General features: G+C 61.4%; 1 protein-coding gene across 1 annotated transcript in view; it reads right to left on the bottom strand.

The window, feature by feature from the left end:
* Window positions 1-1881: 1881 nt before the first annotated feature.
* Window positions 1882-14458, bottom strand: part of LOC140643983 (uncharacterized) — a 31094-nt gene continuing 18517 nt past the window's right edge. The window contains exons 31-48 of the mRNA XM_072846400.1: window positions 13927-14005; window positions 13099-13175; window positions 12811-12988; window positions 11982-12047; window positions 11667-11738; window positions 11359-11525; window positions 11184-11265; window positions 10740-10876; window positions 10263-10443; window positions 9262-9351; window positions 7506-7704; window positions 6387-6492; window positions 5819-6002; window positions 5448-5528; window positions 4868-4976; window positions 4530-4683; window positions 4180-4257; window positions 1882-2012 (exon numbers count right to left, since the gene is read on the bottom strand). Coding sequence (XP_072702501.1) covers window positions 4206-4257; window positions 4530-4683; window positions 4868-4976; window positions 5448-5528; window positions 5819-6002; window positions 6387-6492; window positions 7506-7704; window positions 9262-9351; window positions 10263-10443; window positions 10740-10876; window positions 11184-11265; window positions 11359-11525; window positions 11667-11738; window positions 11982-12047; window positions 12811-12988; window positions 13099-13175; window positions 13927-14005 — 2014 coding nt within the window. The 3' untranslated portion in view covers window positions 1882-2012; window positions 4180-4205. The remainder of the gene's footprint in view (window positions 2013-4179; window positions 4258-4529; window positions 4684-4867; window positions 4977-5447; window positions 5529-5818; window positions 6003-6386; window positions 6493-7505; window positions 7705-9261; window positions 9352-10262; window positions 10444-10739; window positions 10877-11183; window positions 11266-11358; window positions 11526-11666; window positions 11739-11981; window positions 12048-12810; window positions 12989-13098; window positions 13176-13926; window positions 14006-14458) is intronic.

The following is a 14458-nucleotide window of genomic DNA, read 5'->3' as shown; positions in this document are numbered from 1 at the left end:
CCGTGAGCGCTGCCTGGACAGAAAGCTGCCCGTGCCGAGGGCGGGTGCTGGAGATGCCATGGGTGCATGGAAAGGGAAGGGCTACGTCAGTCAGGGCACGGACAGCGAGACAGGCGTCTCTGTGGGGTGCAGGTCTGAGAGCACTGCGGGAAAGGCGAGTGCCCCCTCGCCGGAGCAGGGGTGGTGAGCGATGTCCTGGCCCGCAGGCTAAGGCGGCCGTGCTGTGCCACAGCGGGGCAGTCGGCTGCACGGGAGGTGCCGGGCAGCCTCTCTTCAGGGCTGCTGGCTGGTCCTCACCACCTGGGGACGGGGACAGGGACGGGGACGGGGAGGCATCTGCGAGGGCCGGCGCTGGCAGAGCAGAGTGGTGCAGCAGCAGCAGACCCTGGGAGCCTCCCAGGGCAGGGTGCTCTGAAGCGTAGGGCTGCGTTGCCGGTCTGTACGACCAATATTCTCCCTGTAGCCTCAGCCTAGAGAGCGCTTCGCTTCTTGAGTGGAGACGTGTTTTGCCCGAGGCAGTTTTGGCGTGATGGTACGAGACGTGCCTCCATCCCGGCTGGCAGAGGTGCCAGACGAGCCAATCCATTGCCAGTCCTTGCACCCCTGAACGCACCAAGCAAAGCCACGGTCCCAGGGCAGATGTGCTGGGCAGAAAATGGCTCCCGCCCAGTGCTGATGCCGGTGCCCCACGCCTCAGCTCCAGCCACCGCCGCTGCCCCGGCCAGCAGGGACCCGAGGGAGCAGCCCGTGCTGCTGTCCCCACCGGGGAAGGAGAGGAGGGCATCCAGGTTCCTGTGGGACGAAACGGTGTCCCCAGGGCCAGGCAGGGGATGCACTGCAGTGCCTCTGGGATCACACTAGCGATTTTCCAGCTCTGCTGAGATGCTCTCAGTGTGCAGGACAGCGTGAGACCCTGCTTCTATGGAGCAGCTCTGGCTGCAGGGTCAGGACAGGAGTCAGCGTCCGTGTGTCTGTCCGGTTTGCGTTGAGGCTGTCAACGCTGCCAGCCTGTGCAGATCCTTCCTTCTCTGGCTGGCCGAGAGATGGTCTGCGTGGGCTGGGATGGTGCCAGCGTGGGGGCTCGGCCCAGCACGGCACAGCACCCCAGCGCCCACAGTGGGCTCGGGGCTCAAGAGGCAGCGGTGCCAGGAGGAGAGGTGGGTGCTGCGGCGCAGGATGGTTGAGCAGAGGGGCTGGGGGCACACTGCAGGGATGGGAGGGGGCCGTGAGGGCCAGCAGAGTGCTCAGAGTGGGGCAGACGGGGTAGGAGCAGGGGCTCTGTGTGCAGGGGCAGGGCTGGCAGGGCACAGCTCTGTGTTTGCCACGCTGGGCACGACACGGAGTGGCTGCGTCCCCATCCTGCCCTGCACGGGGACAGGGTGGCCGGGGCAGCGCAGGAGCGGAGCAGGGCCAAGCTGCGCCACATCCTTGCTCTCCCCTGCCCCACGTATCCTGTTTGGACAAAGGCCAGAGCCAGGTGCGCGGGGGCAGCTCCCCGTGCCCGCCCAGGTCCTGGGTGCCGAGCAGCAGCATCCGAGGGGAGGGCAGGGTGGGCACGGGGCGGGCAATGTCCCATTGGGTCCTGAAGGATGTAGTGGGAGGTGAGGAGCAGCTCCGCCACAATGAAATCCATGGCAAGTGATGTAAGGGTGCAGGCTCGCAGCACGGGTGCTCCTCGGGCACAGAGGGTGGCACAGGCTCTCTGGGGCTGTGTGGCTGCTCCACTGCTTGCCTGACTTGTGGCCAGGCCTGCTCCTCTCCTCTAAGTCCAACGAGGGCCAGGGCTGGCAGGCACCTCTCACGCAGTCCGTCAGTCACTGGCATCACACCGGGCACGTGCCGGTCAGGGCTGGCCACGTCTCCTGGCTGGAGCAGCCCTTGCCCACACCATCACAGCACCCAGCCGGGGTTCCTCCACTCACTTTGGGGCCTCCCGGTCCAGGTACGGTTCCGGCACACAGCACCGCTCCGCAGGGATGACACAACTCCTCAGAGATCGTAGACACCTTTTACTGAACAACAAACACCACAACAAGAGACACTACACACACTTACAGTGACCACTACATAGGCTGTGGGCCACTTGGCTCCCAAGCCTGGGGCCGCAGGCACGTCCTCCACTGTGCCGCACCGCAGCATCCTCCGTGCGGTGCTCTCCACGGACTGCGCTCTGACACCCGCTGCCAGATGCTGCCAGGCCCCGGATGCTGTCAGAGAGGAAACACTGCAGAGGCACCACTTACTTCTGGGCAGCACCCACCTCCAGCCACCTCCACCCCAAGGTTGCTGCCCACCCAAGGGCTGCTTCGCACGGGGCCGCCCCGGCAGCCTGCCATGCACGCTGCCGCCACCCTCCAGGCTCACGTGCCACCCACCACAGGGACAGCCCTCAGCACCTCACCCAAGTGACGCTTGGTCCAACTCTCCGCCGAGTCTGCTTGCACGGGCAGGCATCTCCAGGCACAGGGCCACCCGGCACCCCGTACCCCCCAGTGCCACCCCTGCCGCATCCTCGCCAAACACGCGTTGCTGCTGCCCGCCCCTGCATGAGCACCAAAACCAACAACTCCCCAACTTGGATAACACTCACTGCCACCACAGTCCTCCCCTATCCCCGAGAAACCACCCACCCGTAGGATCACTGAGGTTGGAAAAGACCCTTAAGATCATCACGTCCAACCATTAACCTAACACTGCCAAGTCCACCACTAAACCCTGTCCCTAAGCACCACATCTACACGTCTTTTAAATACCTCCAGGGATGGGGACTCCACCACTTCCCTGGGCAGCCTGGTCCAGCTCGTCCTATCACTTGTTACCTGGGAGAAGAGACCGACCCCACCTCTCTACACCCTCCTTTCAGGCAGCTGTAGAGAGCGATGAGGTCTCCCCTCAGCCTCCTTTTCTCCAGGCTGAACAACCCCAGGTCCCTCAGCCGCTCCCCATCAGCCTTGTGCTCCAGCCCCTGCCCCAGCTCCGTTGCCCTTCTCTGGACACGCTCCAGCCCCTCAATGTCTCTCTTGGAGTGAGGGGCCCAACACTGAACACAGCAGTCGAGGTGCGGCCTCACCAGTGCCCAGTACAGGGGCACGATCACTGCCCCAGTCCTGCTGGCCACACTATTGCTGATACAAGCCAGGATGCCATTGGCTTTCTTGGCCACCTGGGCACACTGCTGGCTCATATTCATCCGGCTGTTGACCAACACCCCCAGGTCCTTTTTCCGCCGGGCAGCTCTCCAGCCACTCTTCCCCACGCCTGTAGCGTTGCATGGGGTTGTTGTGGCCCAAGTGCAGGACCCAGCACGGAGCCTTGTTGAACCCCATACCATTGACCTCGGCCCATCGATCCAGGCTGTCCAGGTCCCTCTGCAGAGCCTTCCTCCCCTCAGCAGATCAACACTCCCGCACAACTTGGTGTCATCTGCAAACTGACTGAGGGTGCACTCGATCCCCTCATCCAGATCACCGATAAAGATATTAAACAGAACTGGCCCCAGTACCGAGTCCTGGGGAACACCCTTCCCAAGACTGACCCCGGCCACGGCACCCGACTCTCGCACACCCTCGGCCAGCCACCGCTGGCCTCTACGTGGCACTGCTGGGACACGACCCGGCACCCGCACACCGGTGCGTCACACTGCTGGCCGTTACGCTGACTTGGCCCTCAAGCTGCAACAACCACAGCAGTTGCTCTAAACAACCATTGCAGGTCCCTTCCAACTCACTCCACTATTCTAGGCCACTCTGTTCCACTCTACCGTCCTATTACACCCATAACATCTTCTCCCAGCAAGCACCTCTTAAACTTCACCACTCAGAGCTCACACCAACGTGCCACCACCCAGGCTGCCATCCGCTGACACATGCCTGGGACATTTGGCCAACTGCTGCCTCCTGACCACCCGCTCCGACTCCCGTGGCTTCGACCGGCCACATCTGCAGGCACCCGGGAGCTGACGTGCTGCAGAAACCCTGCTGCCGCCCCCCCGTGACTCCAACAACCACGCTGCCTGCGGTGCCCTGACCCCCAGACCGATGCTCCCACTAAAGCTGCTTCCCTGCCAACACCAAGGCACACGCAATGGCTCCCTCTCCCCTGTTTCCACTGCCAGCCCCACCGCCAGCCCCACACAAGCCCAGCACAAAAAACCGAGCAGCCGCTTGGGCAATGACTTACATTTAACGTCCTTCCCTGCCGCACTGCTACACATCCGACACGCTCCTTTCCTCATCCACACAGTCCTTGTCTTCCAACCTAGAGTGGGACCGGGAAGGCAGCTCCTGTCAGTCACAGAGCCGCCTAGAGCTGCAAGGAGCAAAAACCCTCCTCCCAGCATCGCCGCCAGCCCCATGGTGGCACCGCCTCGTCCCTTCGTCATCCGTTGCTCCCGCTTTCTCTTCCCGCCTGGGGCATGCTGCATGGAGAGAGCCCTTCTCCAGGCTCCAGCTTTCCTGCTGCCTACGGCCACCTCCGTGCCACCTACACATCATCACCTCAACACCCTTTGGTGCGGAGAACAGACTCACTTGTCTTCATCCAACTCCTCCGTGGCGAGACAGCGCCTCGGGCTGCTTCTCCTTAGCACCATGAGGATGAGCCCAACGGCGACAGGCACAAAGAAGCAGACGGTCAGAAACAGCCACAGCTTTGGTGAGCCCTCGCTCCCGATGTCTGCTTCATCTAGGCACAAGAAACGAAACAACCTTGAGCCCATCCTGGGACACACCACAGGACCCAGACACTTGCTTACACAGCCCTGCTCTGACAAGCCCCCACCAGAACGGGAATCCATCGCCCCGGCCCCGGCTCTCACCTCTTCCCATGAGAGCCCTCACCCCGAGCAGCCGCTGCCATCGCCACTCACCATCTCCGGACGGGCTGCTGCCGCTCCCGCCCTTCGCCCCTGCCTTCTCCTGGCAAGTCGGTGGTTTCCAGCCTGGATGACAATGGCAGATCCCTTGGTTGTTGCAGACCTGCGTGACAGGCAGGGAGCGAGAGGATTTAGAGCCAGCTGCAGAGGATCATGCCCGCACATCCTCACTCACCAAACACTCGGCACAGATGTCAGGGCACCTCGCGCCAGGCAAAGCCTCCCCGCATGCAACTCGCCCAGGCTCACAGGGCCAGGCCTTTGCCTTGGTCAATGCTGGCTGTCACCTCCCGGGGCACTGACTTCTCCCCATCCTTATCACTTCTTCTAGCCTCCCAGCAGGCTCAGACCCTTTCCGTTTGGCTGATTTACAAAGAGGAGCCGCTTGGCTCCATGAGGGAGGTCTGCTGGAGGTGCTACACATGCAGCCTCGAGAGATGGTCCGGCACTTCCACCGCCAAGCCCCCCTCGGCTGCTCTTCCCCACAAATATGACCCAAGATGCTACTTTTGCAAGCCACGTCTCCAGGGAGTTGAATAAACCACAAACGACGACGCCCAGCACTGTGACTTACACCGTGATTGTGGCACTTTGTCTTCATCTCACATTTATAGCTCAGGACAGCGGCAGGCACACACTGCTGGTTCAGGCAGATCTACAGCACAAGCGCACAGGCAACCCTGGGTCAGCCAGCCGGGCGGTTATGCACCCAGCTCCAACTCAGGAGAGCTGCAGATCTTTTGGGAACTCACAAGGGGGCATCAGGGTTTGTGCCGGACCCCGCGTGAAGGGGGTCGCACCGCCCGTACATCCATCCCGACTCCTTCAGGATGGAGCCGACAGAAAAGCCGTTGCCCTCGGGGCCCCGCCGCTGCTGCCACACCAATACTTCCTACAAGCCCTTCTTCTCCCCAGGGAACTGCTACCTGTCAGGGGATTGCTTACCTTGTGCTCATCGCAGACGGTGCCATCGTTCACCAGCATGGGGTCCCTCTCCGTGGGAGGCTTCATGTAGTCCAATGTGACACACAGCGTGCCCTGCACCCGAGCGTAAACCACCGCAGCCTTCTCCTTGGTAAAGGGCTTGGAGCCCGGATATTCACACACGAGCTTCCCACAGCGGAGATCCCTGCAAAGCCATTGTGAGCAAAGGACTTGACAACAGCCACCTTCATCCATCCATTTCAGCTCTGTTGCCAACGCTGAGCGAGTGCTTGGAGAGCGGACCCTGAACTCCCCATTCCCAGCACGTGGACGCGGCACGCTTACATCCACCACGGGCCCTTTCCGCATCCCCCCCTCCCAGGCCGTGCGCTCACGGGCTCTGCGTGGGCACGTCCAGTGCCCCTGCCCGCCCAGCCCCAGGACGGCACATTTCTCTCTGCCGACGGGCGGCTGAGCTCGGGGAGCCCGTCTGCGCTCCGCCTCGTCCCTGCTGTGGGGCTGGGCTCCCCGCTCTGTGGCAGACCACGCTACAGCCAGAGCACCCCAGCACCCTCGCTACGGCACTTACTTCCACGCACAACGCTGGTAACCGCGGTGATCGGAGCCGCAGTGTCCCATTCTGTCCCTTTGGCCATTAATTTCTTCGTAGCAGGCCAAGGGCCCATTCTTGGCACCTGCAAACACATAACACCACTCATGGTCTGTCCAACAGCCTCTCTCCACCTCGGGGCTGGGCATCACCACTTCGGCCACACGCTAGACCCGCCACCTGGTCGTGCCCAGGGCCACCTGCGTTCTCACAGGCATTCAGAGCCGTGGCTGTGTGGGAGCCCAGACCCAGCCTGCTCGCTCTCATGCTCCCTACAGCCTCCCACGGTGGGATGCTCCGACTGCCTCCCATCTGCACGCCCATCGGCTCCACGCCAGGCTGTCCCCAGGACAGCCACAAGACCTTCCAGGACATTTCTGGGAGTTGCGTCCCAGAGAACGAGACCATCACCTGGCTGGAAAGGACAGCGCACGCAGCTAGCCAGCTCCGCCCTGCATGGCAGCGTCCCCCACCGACTGCTCCCACCACCCACTTCCACCTACACACCGCTCCTTCACTGCCAGCCTCCCTGGAACAGCACCAGCACTGCAACACATCGCGTGCACATCTCGCCCCGCGGTCACGACGCAGATGCTCATTGCGAGCCATTTCTCCAGGTGCCCAGGACACTCACGACTGCATCGCACCCGACAGCGTGCCGCCAAAGCAGCCCCATGTCTTCTGGCAGATGCGCTGTGGCACCCCAGCTTCAGTTACGCCAGTCACAGCCCGGCCGGCTGCCCACCCTTGTCCCTGGACACCCTTCCCGTAGTGCACTCACGGGCTTTTCCATGGTCCCCTCGGCCGCTTGCTCTTTCACCCAGCTTGGATCAACTTCCATGAGATCTCGTCTCACTGCCACACTCCGGCTACAGGGACTTGGTCCCTCACAAGCACCCCCCGACTAACCCACGCCGTGGCAGCACACCGATGGACAGACAGCCCAACACGCTTCCTCCCTTTCCTCCATGCCTCTCGTCCCTTTTCGCCCACGCAGACGGGTTGGGCTGCCAGGGTTTCCCACTTCAATGCTTCCCTTCCAGGTCTTTGCATTTCCCACATGACAGCCAGCCCCCTCCTGCAATCTGTCACCCTTACCTTGGCCGAAGACCTTCTGACACTGCTTGTCGGCTGTCTGGCAGACTCCCTGGTAGCAGAAGGCGGTGTTCCTGCTGCAGGGATGCCCGTCCATGACCCAGACGTCGGGTGGGCACTCTCCAGAGGTGCCGTTGCAATATTCCTTCAACTCGCACTCATCCTCGGAGCTGCTTCTACATAATGTGCCCCTTTTCACAAACTAGAGGAAAGAAAATAGATTAGGTTAGATTAGAATAGAGCAGAATTAGAATAGAATAGAATAGAATAGAATAGAATAGAATAGAACAGAACAGAACAGAACAGAATAGAAATTAGAACAGATTAGAACAGAATTAGGAGGAATGCCCAAATGCCTCTTCAACCCTGACAGGCTTAGGGCATCAACCACCTCTCCAGGAAGCCTGTTCCCGTGTTTGACCACCCTCTCGGTAAAGAAATGCTTCCTCATGTCCAGTCCAAACCTCCCCCGGCGCAGCTTTGAACCATTCCCACATGTCCTGTCCCCAGATCCCAGGGAGAAGAGCTCAGCACCTCCCTCTCCACGTCCCCTCCTCAGAAGCTGCAGAGGGCAATGAGGTCGCCCCTCAGCCTCCTCCTCTCCAAACGAGACAGAGCCAGCGTGCTCAGCCGCTCCTCAGAGGACATGCCTTCCAGCCCTGTCACCAGCTTTGTTGCCCTCCTCTGGACACATCTGAGGACCTGAATGGTGGGGCCCAGCGCTGCACCCAGTACTCCAGGTGAGGCTGCACCAACGCTGAATACAGCGGGACAATCCCCTCTCCTGACCGGCCGTGCTGTCTTTGGTGCTCCCCGGGACGCGCTTTGCCCTCTGGGCTGCCAGGGCACGCTGCTGGCTCCCGCTGAGCCTGCTGCCGACCAGCGCCCCGGCTTCCAGCTGCCTGGAATCGAGGCCCGTAAGGGAGAGATTTCAGACCAACCACGCTATCTGCCATTTTCAACAACTGCGTCAACCAGCGACACAAACAGAGCGTTGCCCACTGTAACACTGGCTGGGCTGGTGCACACAACATGTAGAGCAAATACCTTCCAGTGGCTCTCCCCCAGAAAGAAAAGTCTCAGCCCCTCTGGCTCCTGACCACGCTGCACCCTTCCCTCTCTGTACATTTGCAAGACCAAAGCTGCCAGTACTTTGGAGCACCGGCTCCAGCTGCAGCCCCCCCACCCTCCTGCACACCACAAGACCATTGGCACCCGCACAGCCCGACACGGCAGGACTCCCACGTGCTCATTTCTGCTCGCCCTGCCTTCGCTCCAGCTCCCGCAGCCCCCGGCTCGCTCCTCTGCCCTGCTGCCCTCCCCTGCAGCCTGCGTGGCTCTCGGCGAGAGGACGGACATGCCATCGCTGAGTCGCCCAGCCCCGTGCAGCCTGCGCTGCCCAGCTAGGAAAGCCAAACTGGGGAACGCTGCTACGAGCCTCGCATGTGGCCATGAAGTCAGCATCTCCTTCACCTCAGTACTTTGGCAGAAGGCACAGTACCTGCGCCCTAAAAATACTTTTGTGGGACACAGGCACCTAACTGGCACCAGCACTTCACAGCGCTCACTTCACTTTCCAACACTCGCTGACCCTCCACATCAGTGCGCTAGCAAGTACCGTCGGCTGGAGGCACAGTCCCCGCTTTCCCCCTTGAGCCCCGTTACATTCCCGCTTTACATCAGGCATGTGAGCCAGCAATGCCGGCACGGGGGCTATCCCTAGGGAACGCAGCGTGCCCGCTCCCGCTCCACTGCTCACCTGGCATTTCCGGCAGCAAGGTCCCGACAGGCACTGCACCCCTCTCCTCATCTTGCAGCCAGCGGTGCAGCACAGGTCGCGCTGACATTCCTGGAGGTGACCGGTGGGCACAGTCAGGCGAGGTTCCGCTTCTCCCGAGGACAACAAGGGAACGAGCCAGAGAGCTTGGCCTTTCCCTCCGGCAGCCCCCGTCATCTGAAGCAGCCCAGGGTCCCTGGGCAGAGCCCCTCTGCCACGCTGGCTGCCCCAGCCATCAATGCTCCCATGGCAAGACCGTATTTTCCGTCCTCAAAAGCACACATGCCTGAGGCTGCGGGGGAGCCATTGCCAGGGCTGGCAGCACTTGCGCAGAGATCGCTTGCAGATGTGCGCACATGGCTGCATCCAGGTTGGCACAAAACTGAGCGGCTTCTAGCAAGGCAGAGGAGTTCATCCGCCGCTTGCCAATTCTCCCCTGCAACAGGAGTACTGCTCCTCTACCAGACCTTCCCCTCTGCCTCTGCCTCCGCCCTGCCAGCAAACCACGCAACCGCTACAGCACCCCTGCCTTTTCAGCAGGCTGCATTCACAGAGTTTCTCCCCACAACATCACCACATGCCACTCTGGTGTGCAAAACTGCTTCCCAAGTGGTATCCGCGGCAGGACACCTTGGCAGGTCCCTAGGGTAATCCTCCCAGCACCATTTCAGGCTGTGTCCCTGCAGCGGGGAGCTAGGGGCAGCCCCTCTTTACAGCTACAACCGCTTACAAACTCCCTCCCTCCATCCGTTACCAACACCACACAACGGCCCTCTATGATGGCCGCTTTGGACATGGTGGCAACCATAGCCAAGCTTCTGCATGGCTTTAGGGTTTCATAAAACCTCGGGCCTTCTCTGCCCTGCACAGAGGTCTGGAGGGTACAGGAGCAATTCACACCTCTCTTGGGATTGTTCTTTCTCCCCAGGACACATGGCTTGGCTCTTTCCCGCTGGCTCTTTCCCCAAGGCTCCACAACTAACCTCTGCTGAACCGCAGTCACAAGCCTCTCCCGGCTCCACCACTTTGTTGCCGCACACAGGAGCTTTATACGCTGCATCCATAGCTGGCCTGTTCAGCAGACACTGCCCTTCTCCAGCGGCGAGAAAACGCTGAAAGTCTCTTACGCTGCAGCTGCTGAAGGCTTTCACACCAGCCGAGTGTCTGCAAGTGAGAGGACAGGGCTGCCATTACCACATCTGCATCTGGGGCTGTGTGGCCCTTCCCGCCCGCAAAAGACGTCGGTAACGTGGGGCGGCTGCTCTCTGCTGCGGTCGCCCCCAGGAGCTGCCCGCTGTCTGCCCCCTCCGCCCCTGCACGCTCCTGGGCACGTCCCCTGCTCTGGCCCTCGCGAATGGCATCGCGCAGACGGCCACCGCGCACACCCGATGGGAGCACACCCCACTTGTGCCATCACACCGAAACCCACCCGTGCGCCGAGGGGGCAGAGGGAGCCTTACATCGAGCTGGCCTGCATTATGCAGGCGGCTCCGGCACAGCGACAGCTCCCGGGATCGTCATACGCCATCCCCAGGCTGAGCCCCAGCAGCCGGGCCACGACGACCGCAAACGCCTCCAGCGTCATAGCCCTCCGGTACTGCAGGGGGGACAAGGACCAGCCTCAGCCCGCCAGTGCTGCCGCGCCCGAGCACCTTCCCTCGGGGCTCTGGCGGGCTGCTGGGCGTGAGGGCTCCTGCACTGACAGCCCGGGGGGCACCCGGTCTGCGCCCCTCCAGCACCTCTGCTGCCTCGCTCGCGGGGCTCCGCTCCACCCGGAGGAGCCTCTGCTGCCGGTGGCTCCTCGGCCTCAGGCTGCGTGCGGGGCTTAGCTCCTGCGGCACCGCTCACCACCTTACCCACAGGCGCAGGAGGTTACGGGGACAGACAGCTCAGTGGTACCGTACCAAGGCAACCCCTCCAGTGTGGTTTCTGAGACACAGCTTCCTCGCAGAAGATGCCCCCACGTAACGGGACTGCTCCCTGTAGCTGGGGAACAGACCAGACTCAGTCTGATACATGGTATAATGGCACCTTCCTCTTCCTTTCGTTTCCACGCTAACACAGCCATCCTCGTCTTACACAAATAGGAACGTTATGTCCTGCAGCCGCAACACACGATGCACATTTTGCCACTGCAAAAATCTCTGCAGCAACTCCTCAGCATCTCCTGTGGTTGGGATTTTGTTCTTTTCCGTCCAAAACTCCAGAGAAGACAGTACTATCGTCAGATTGAGGCGAGCAAACATCTGGAGGCAGACAGACACCACGGCCGGTCCACAGAGCCCTGCTGCTCCGTGGCCTCCCGCCTGCTTTAGCTATGGGGCCTTATCCCTACCGCTACCACACATTTCCCACACGCGTTCAGGATGCGACCAAAAGCAACTTACACTGTTCACGTAGCTGAAAAGCTGCACTATCTTGGCCGTCACAGCATCCTTGTCTGCTCCCATATAGTCATACTGCAAGGCGACAAACACAAGAGCACATCAGGGCACCGTGCAAGGCAAACTCTCCAAGAGCGCTGGCTGTGGTCCCTGCCACACATATACTTGTCCATGCCCAAAGGAGTTAGTTCCCATTGCGGGGAGACTCTCAAGCCTTGTGCAAATCGCCCTTGACATTCTTGTGTAGCTACAGACCTGCTGCACGCAGAAGTTTTTTTAGAGGCAACAATTTACAGCAGAGAAGATGCAAAGACTTACCAGAGCCTTGTCCAAAACTGCGTGCATCTCCAGATACCGAGGGGATCTACTGACAGCTTGCTTACTCTTTAGGAAAATCAAATAACAAAACAAATTAAGCAACAAAAAATCCCCACCCATGTGTTAGTGCAGAGCTTCTGCAGTTTGTAGCAGCTCTGCAAAGGAGACCTTTAGGTCCATGGTCAGTTACTGCACTTCACGGCCGTTTGGAGCTGTAGGACAAACAGCCCCAGGCTCCCAGAAGGACAGTCCTTACATCGTCTACAACATGACACCCTCAGCCACAGATTCCATCCATATTTACAGCCACAGACATTTTGACAAGGCCACAGACCAGTGGAAAAAAGGCAACTTAAAACAGAGAGCAGAGGCAAGCATCGACTCCTTCCTATTCACAGCAGCTCTGTAACCCAGCCACCCGGCAGCACCACGCACCGGCCGCCTGCCGGGACCACTGCCCTCCCGGCACGGCACACTGCCGGTGGCTTTGGCCCAACGGGTAGTTCCAGCGAAGGAACGTGCCCTCCCCGCTTGCCTGGCTCTCTTCTGCCCCGTTAATAAGCAGGCAGGGTCGACTCTTGCATAACCACTGCAGAGAAATCCCCGTCCTGCTCGCCCAGCCTTGGACCACCCTCACAGCTCCCACCCGTCACGGGCAGAGACCTCACCCTTAGCACAGACAAGTTACGAAGCCCTTTTGCATCTGCTGTACCAAATCAACTCAGAAACAAGACACTATTGCACAAATTGAGGCATCCTTCGGCTACAAATTTCTCATGTCTATGGCTACCATCCCACTGAAGACCAACCGGCCAGGAGGTGTACTCACTGCTATTGCGTCCTCCAGCTTCCGTGACACCTCCCCAGTCCAGCCAAGAGAGCTGTTTTCTACGAACAGCCGAGTCTCTACATTTTCGTTCCACATCGGGTACACGAGATGCTGATACCCGGCTGCGGCCTCCAGAGGCTTGATCCCATAGCTGGCATTCGCGAGCTGCAGGATCCCACTGGAAAGCAAAGGTGCAGAGTTGCAGGAATGGCTCCTCCGCCACCTTGGGACAACACCAGCGCTGCCCGGCGCTTGCACTGACGCCTGTCCCCCACGCAAAGGCTTTACCTCAGGCCGGAGCAGATGCTAAGTGCCACGAGCGAAATGGGGAAACCCTCAACGTAGCCTTCGTAGAAGCAGTTGCGCTGGAAGGAGTAAAGCTGTATCAATGGCTCAGGGTGCCTTCTCCCCAGAGACCTGGGCAGCGCTGCAGCGTGCAAGACACCAGACCTTGCTACCGCCTGCGCTGCGGTGCCTGTCCCTGCAGAGGACGGGCACACAGCGCGTGTGGGGAGAAGCACAGCGCTGCGACCTCCTCTGGGAACGGACACCTGCACTGACCCCCGGTTGGTCTTTGTCCCTTCCTCAGCTCCCTGCTGTCCTCGGGAACCCGTTACGCCCCTGTGCCAGCCCTTGCTGCGGCAGGGTGCGAGCCGATGCGTGCCCTTAGCGTGGCTGTCCTCCCAAATGCTGCGCTGGCTGGCTGACGCGGCCACTCGCCTGGCAGCAGCCGCAGCCCCCAGACAGCCCGAGCCCACACGCTGCCGAACAGGCTCCACCGTGGGACGTGGGATTGCTTGCATCACTGCGTCAGCTAGAGGCTGAGCCCCATCCCTGCCCCTCTGCAAAACCACTGGCCGGCAGCTGCCCACCTTCCTCCAACCACACAGTACCAACCACACCGACGTTCGAACACCGTGGCTTGGCTACCCGTGGTCCCAGGGGACGGGTCTGGTGCCTTGAGAAAGTTCCTGCCAGCACGGTGTCGGGGGAGAGCAGGGCTCTACGGAGCACTGTGGCAGAGGGGAATCTCCTCTGCCCGTTCCTCCTGGAGCACTTCCACAGCTGCTCCGTTCTCAGAGACCTTGGGGACAGCGCACAGGGCGTGACGGTTACCTCGATACGTGCCAGTTCGGATGTCGCAAGCCCCCCTCGGCCATCGGTATAGATCCGGAAATCCTCCGGCAGAAACACTCTAGGTACAGAACGGAGATGACACCCTTGCAGTCGGCCCCGTGGCCACACGTGGCGGCCACCGCACGAGGCAGTGGCCCTCCCCGGTCCCCGGCCGCGACCCCGCACAGCCCCGGGGGCTGCAGCGGGGCCGGGGGCCGCGCTGCCTGCCCGCTGCACCCTGCTTACTGCTGCCGCAGGCGCACGGTGCGGGGGGTCCCCTCCACGGGGATGATGTAGCTCCGGGCGCGCTGCCCGCGGGGAGAGGAGCGTTAGGGGCCGGGAGCGGGGCCGGGAGCGGGGCCGGGGGTCCCGGGCTCCGCACCTACCTGCGGGGCTCCGCTCGCCGCCCCCAGCCGCGGCCCCAGCGCCGCGCCCGGCCGCCAGCCCAGCGCGGCCAGCAGCCCCAGGCCCAGCCCCAGCCCCAGCCCCGGCCACAGCCCCGGCCCCGCCCGCATCGCCCCGCCAACGGCCC

The sequence above is a fragment of the Ciconia boyciana genome, chromosome 25, assembly GCF_034638445.1.
Source record: "Ciconia boyciana chromosome 25, ASM3463844v1, whole genome shotgun sequence".
In the NCBI taxonomy this organism is placed as follows: domain Eukaryota; kingdom Metazoa; phylum Chordata; class Aves; order Ciconiiformes; family Ciconiidae; genus Ciconia; species Ciconia boyciana.
Note: the sequence above shows the minus strand (reverse complement) of the source record. Positions and strands in the feature narration are given on the sequence as shown.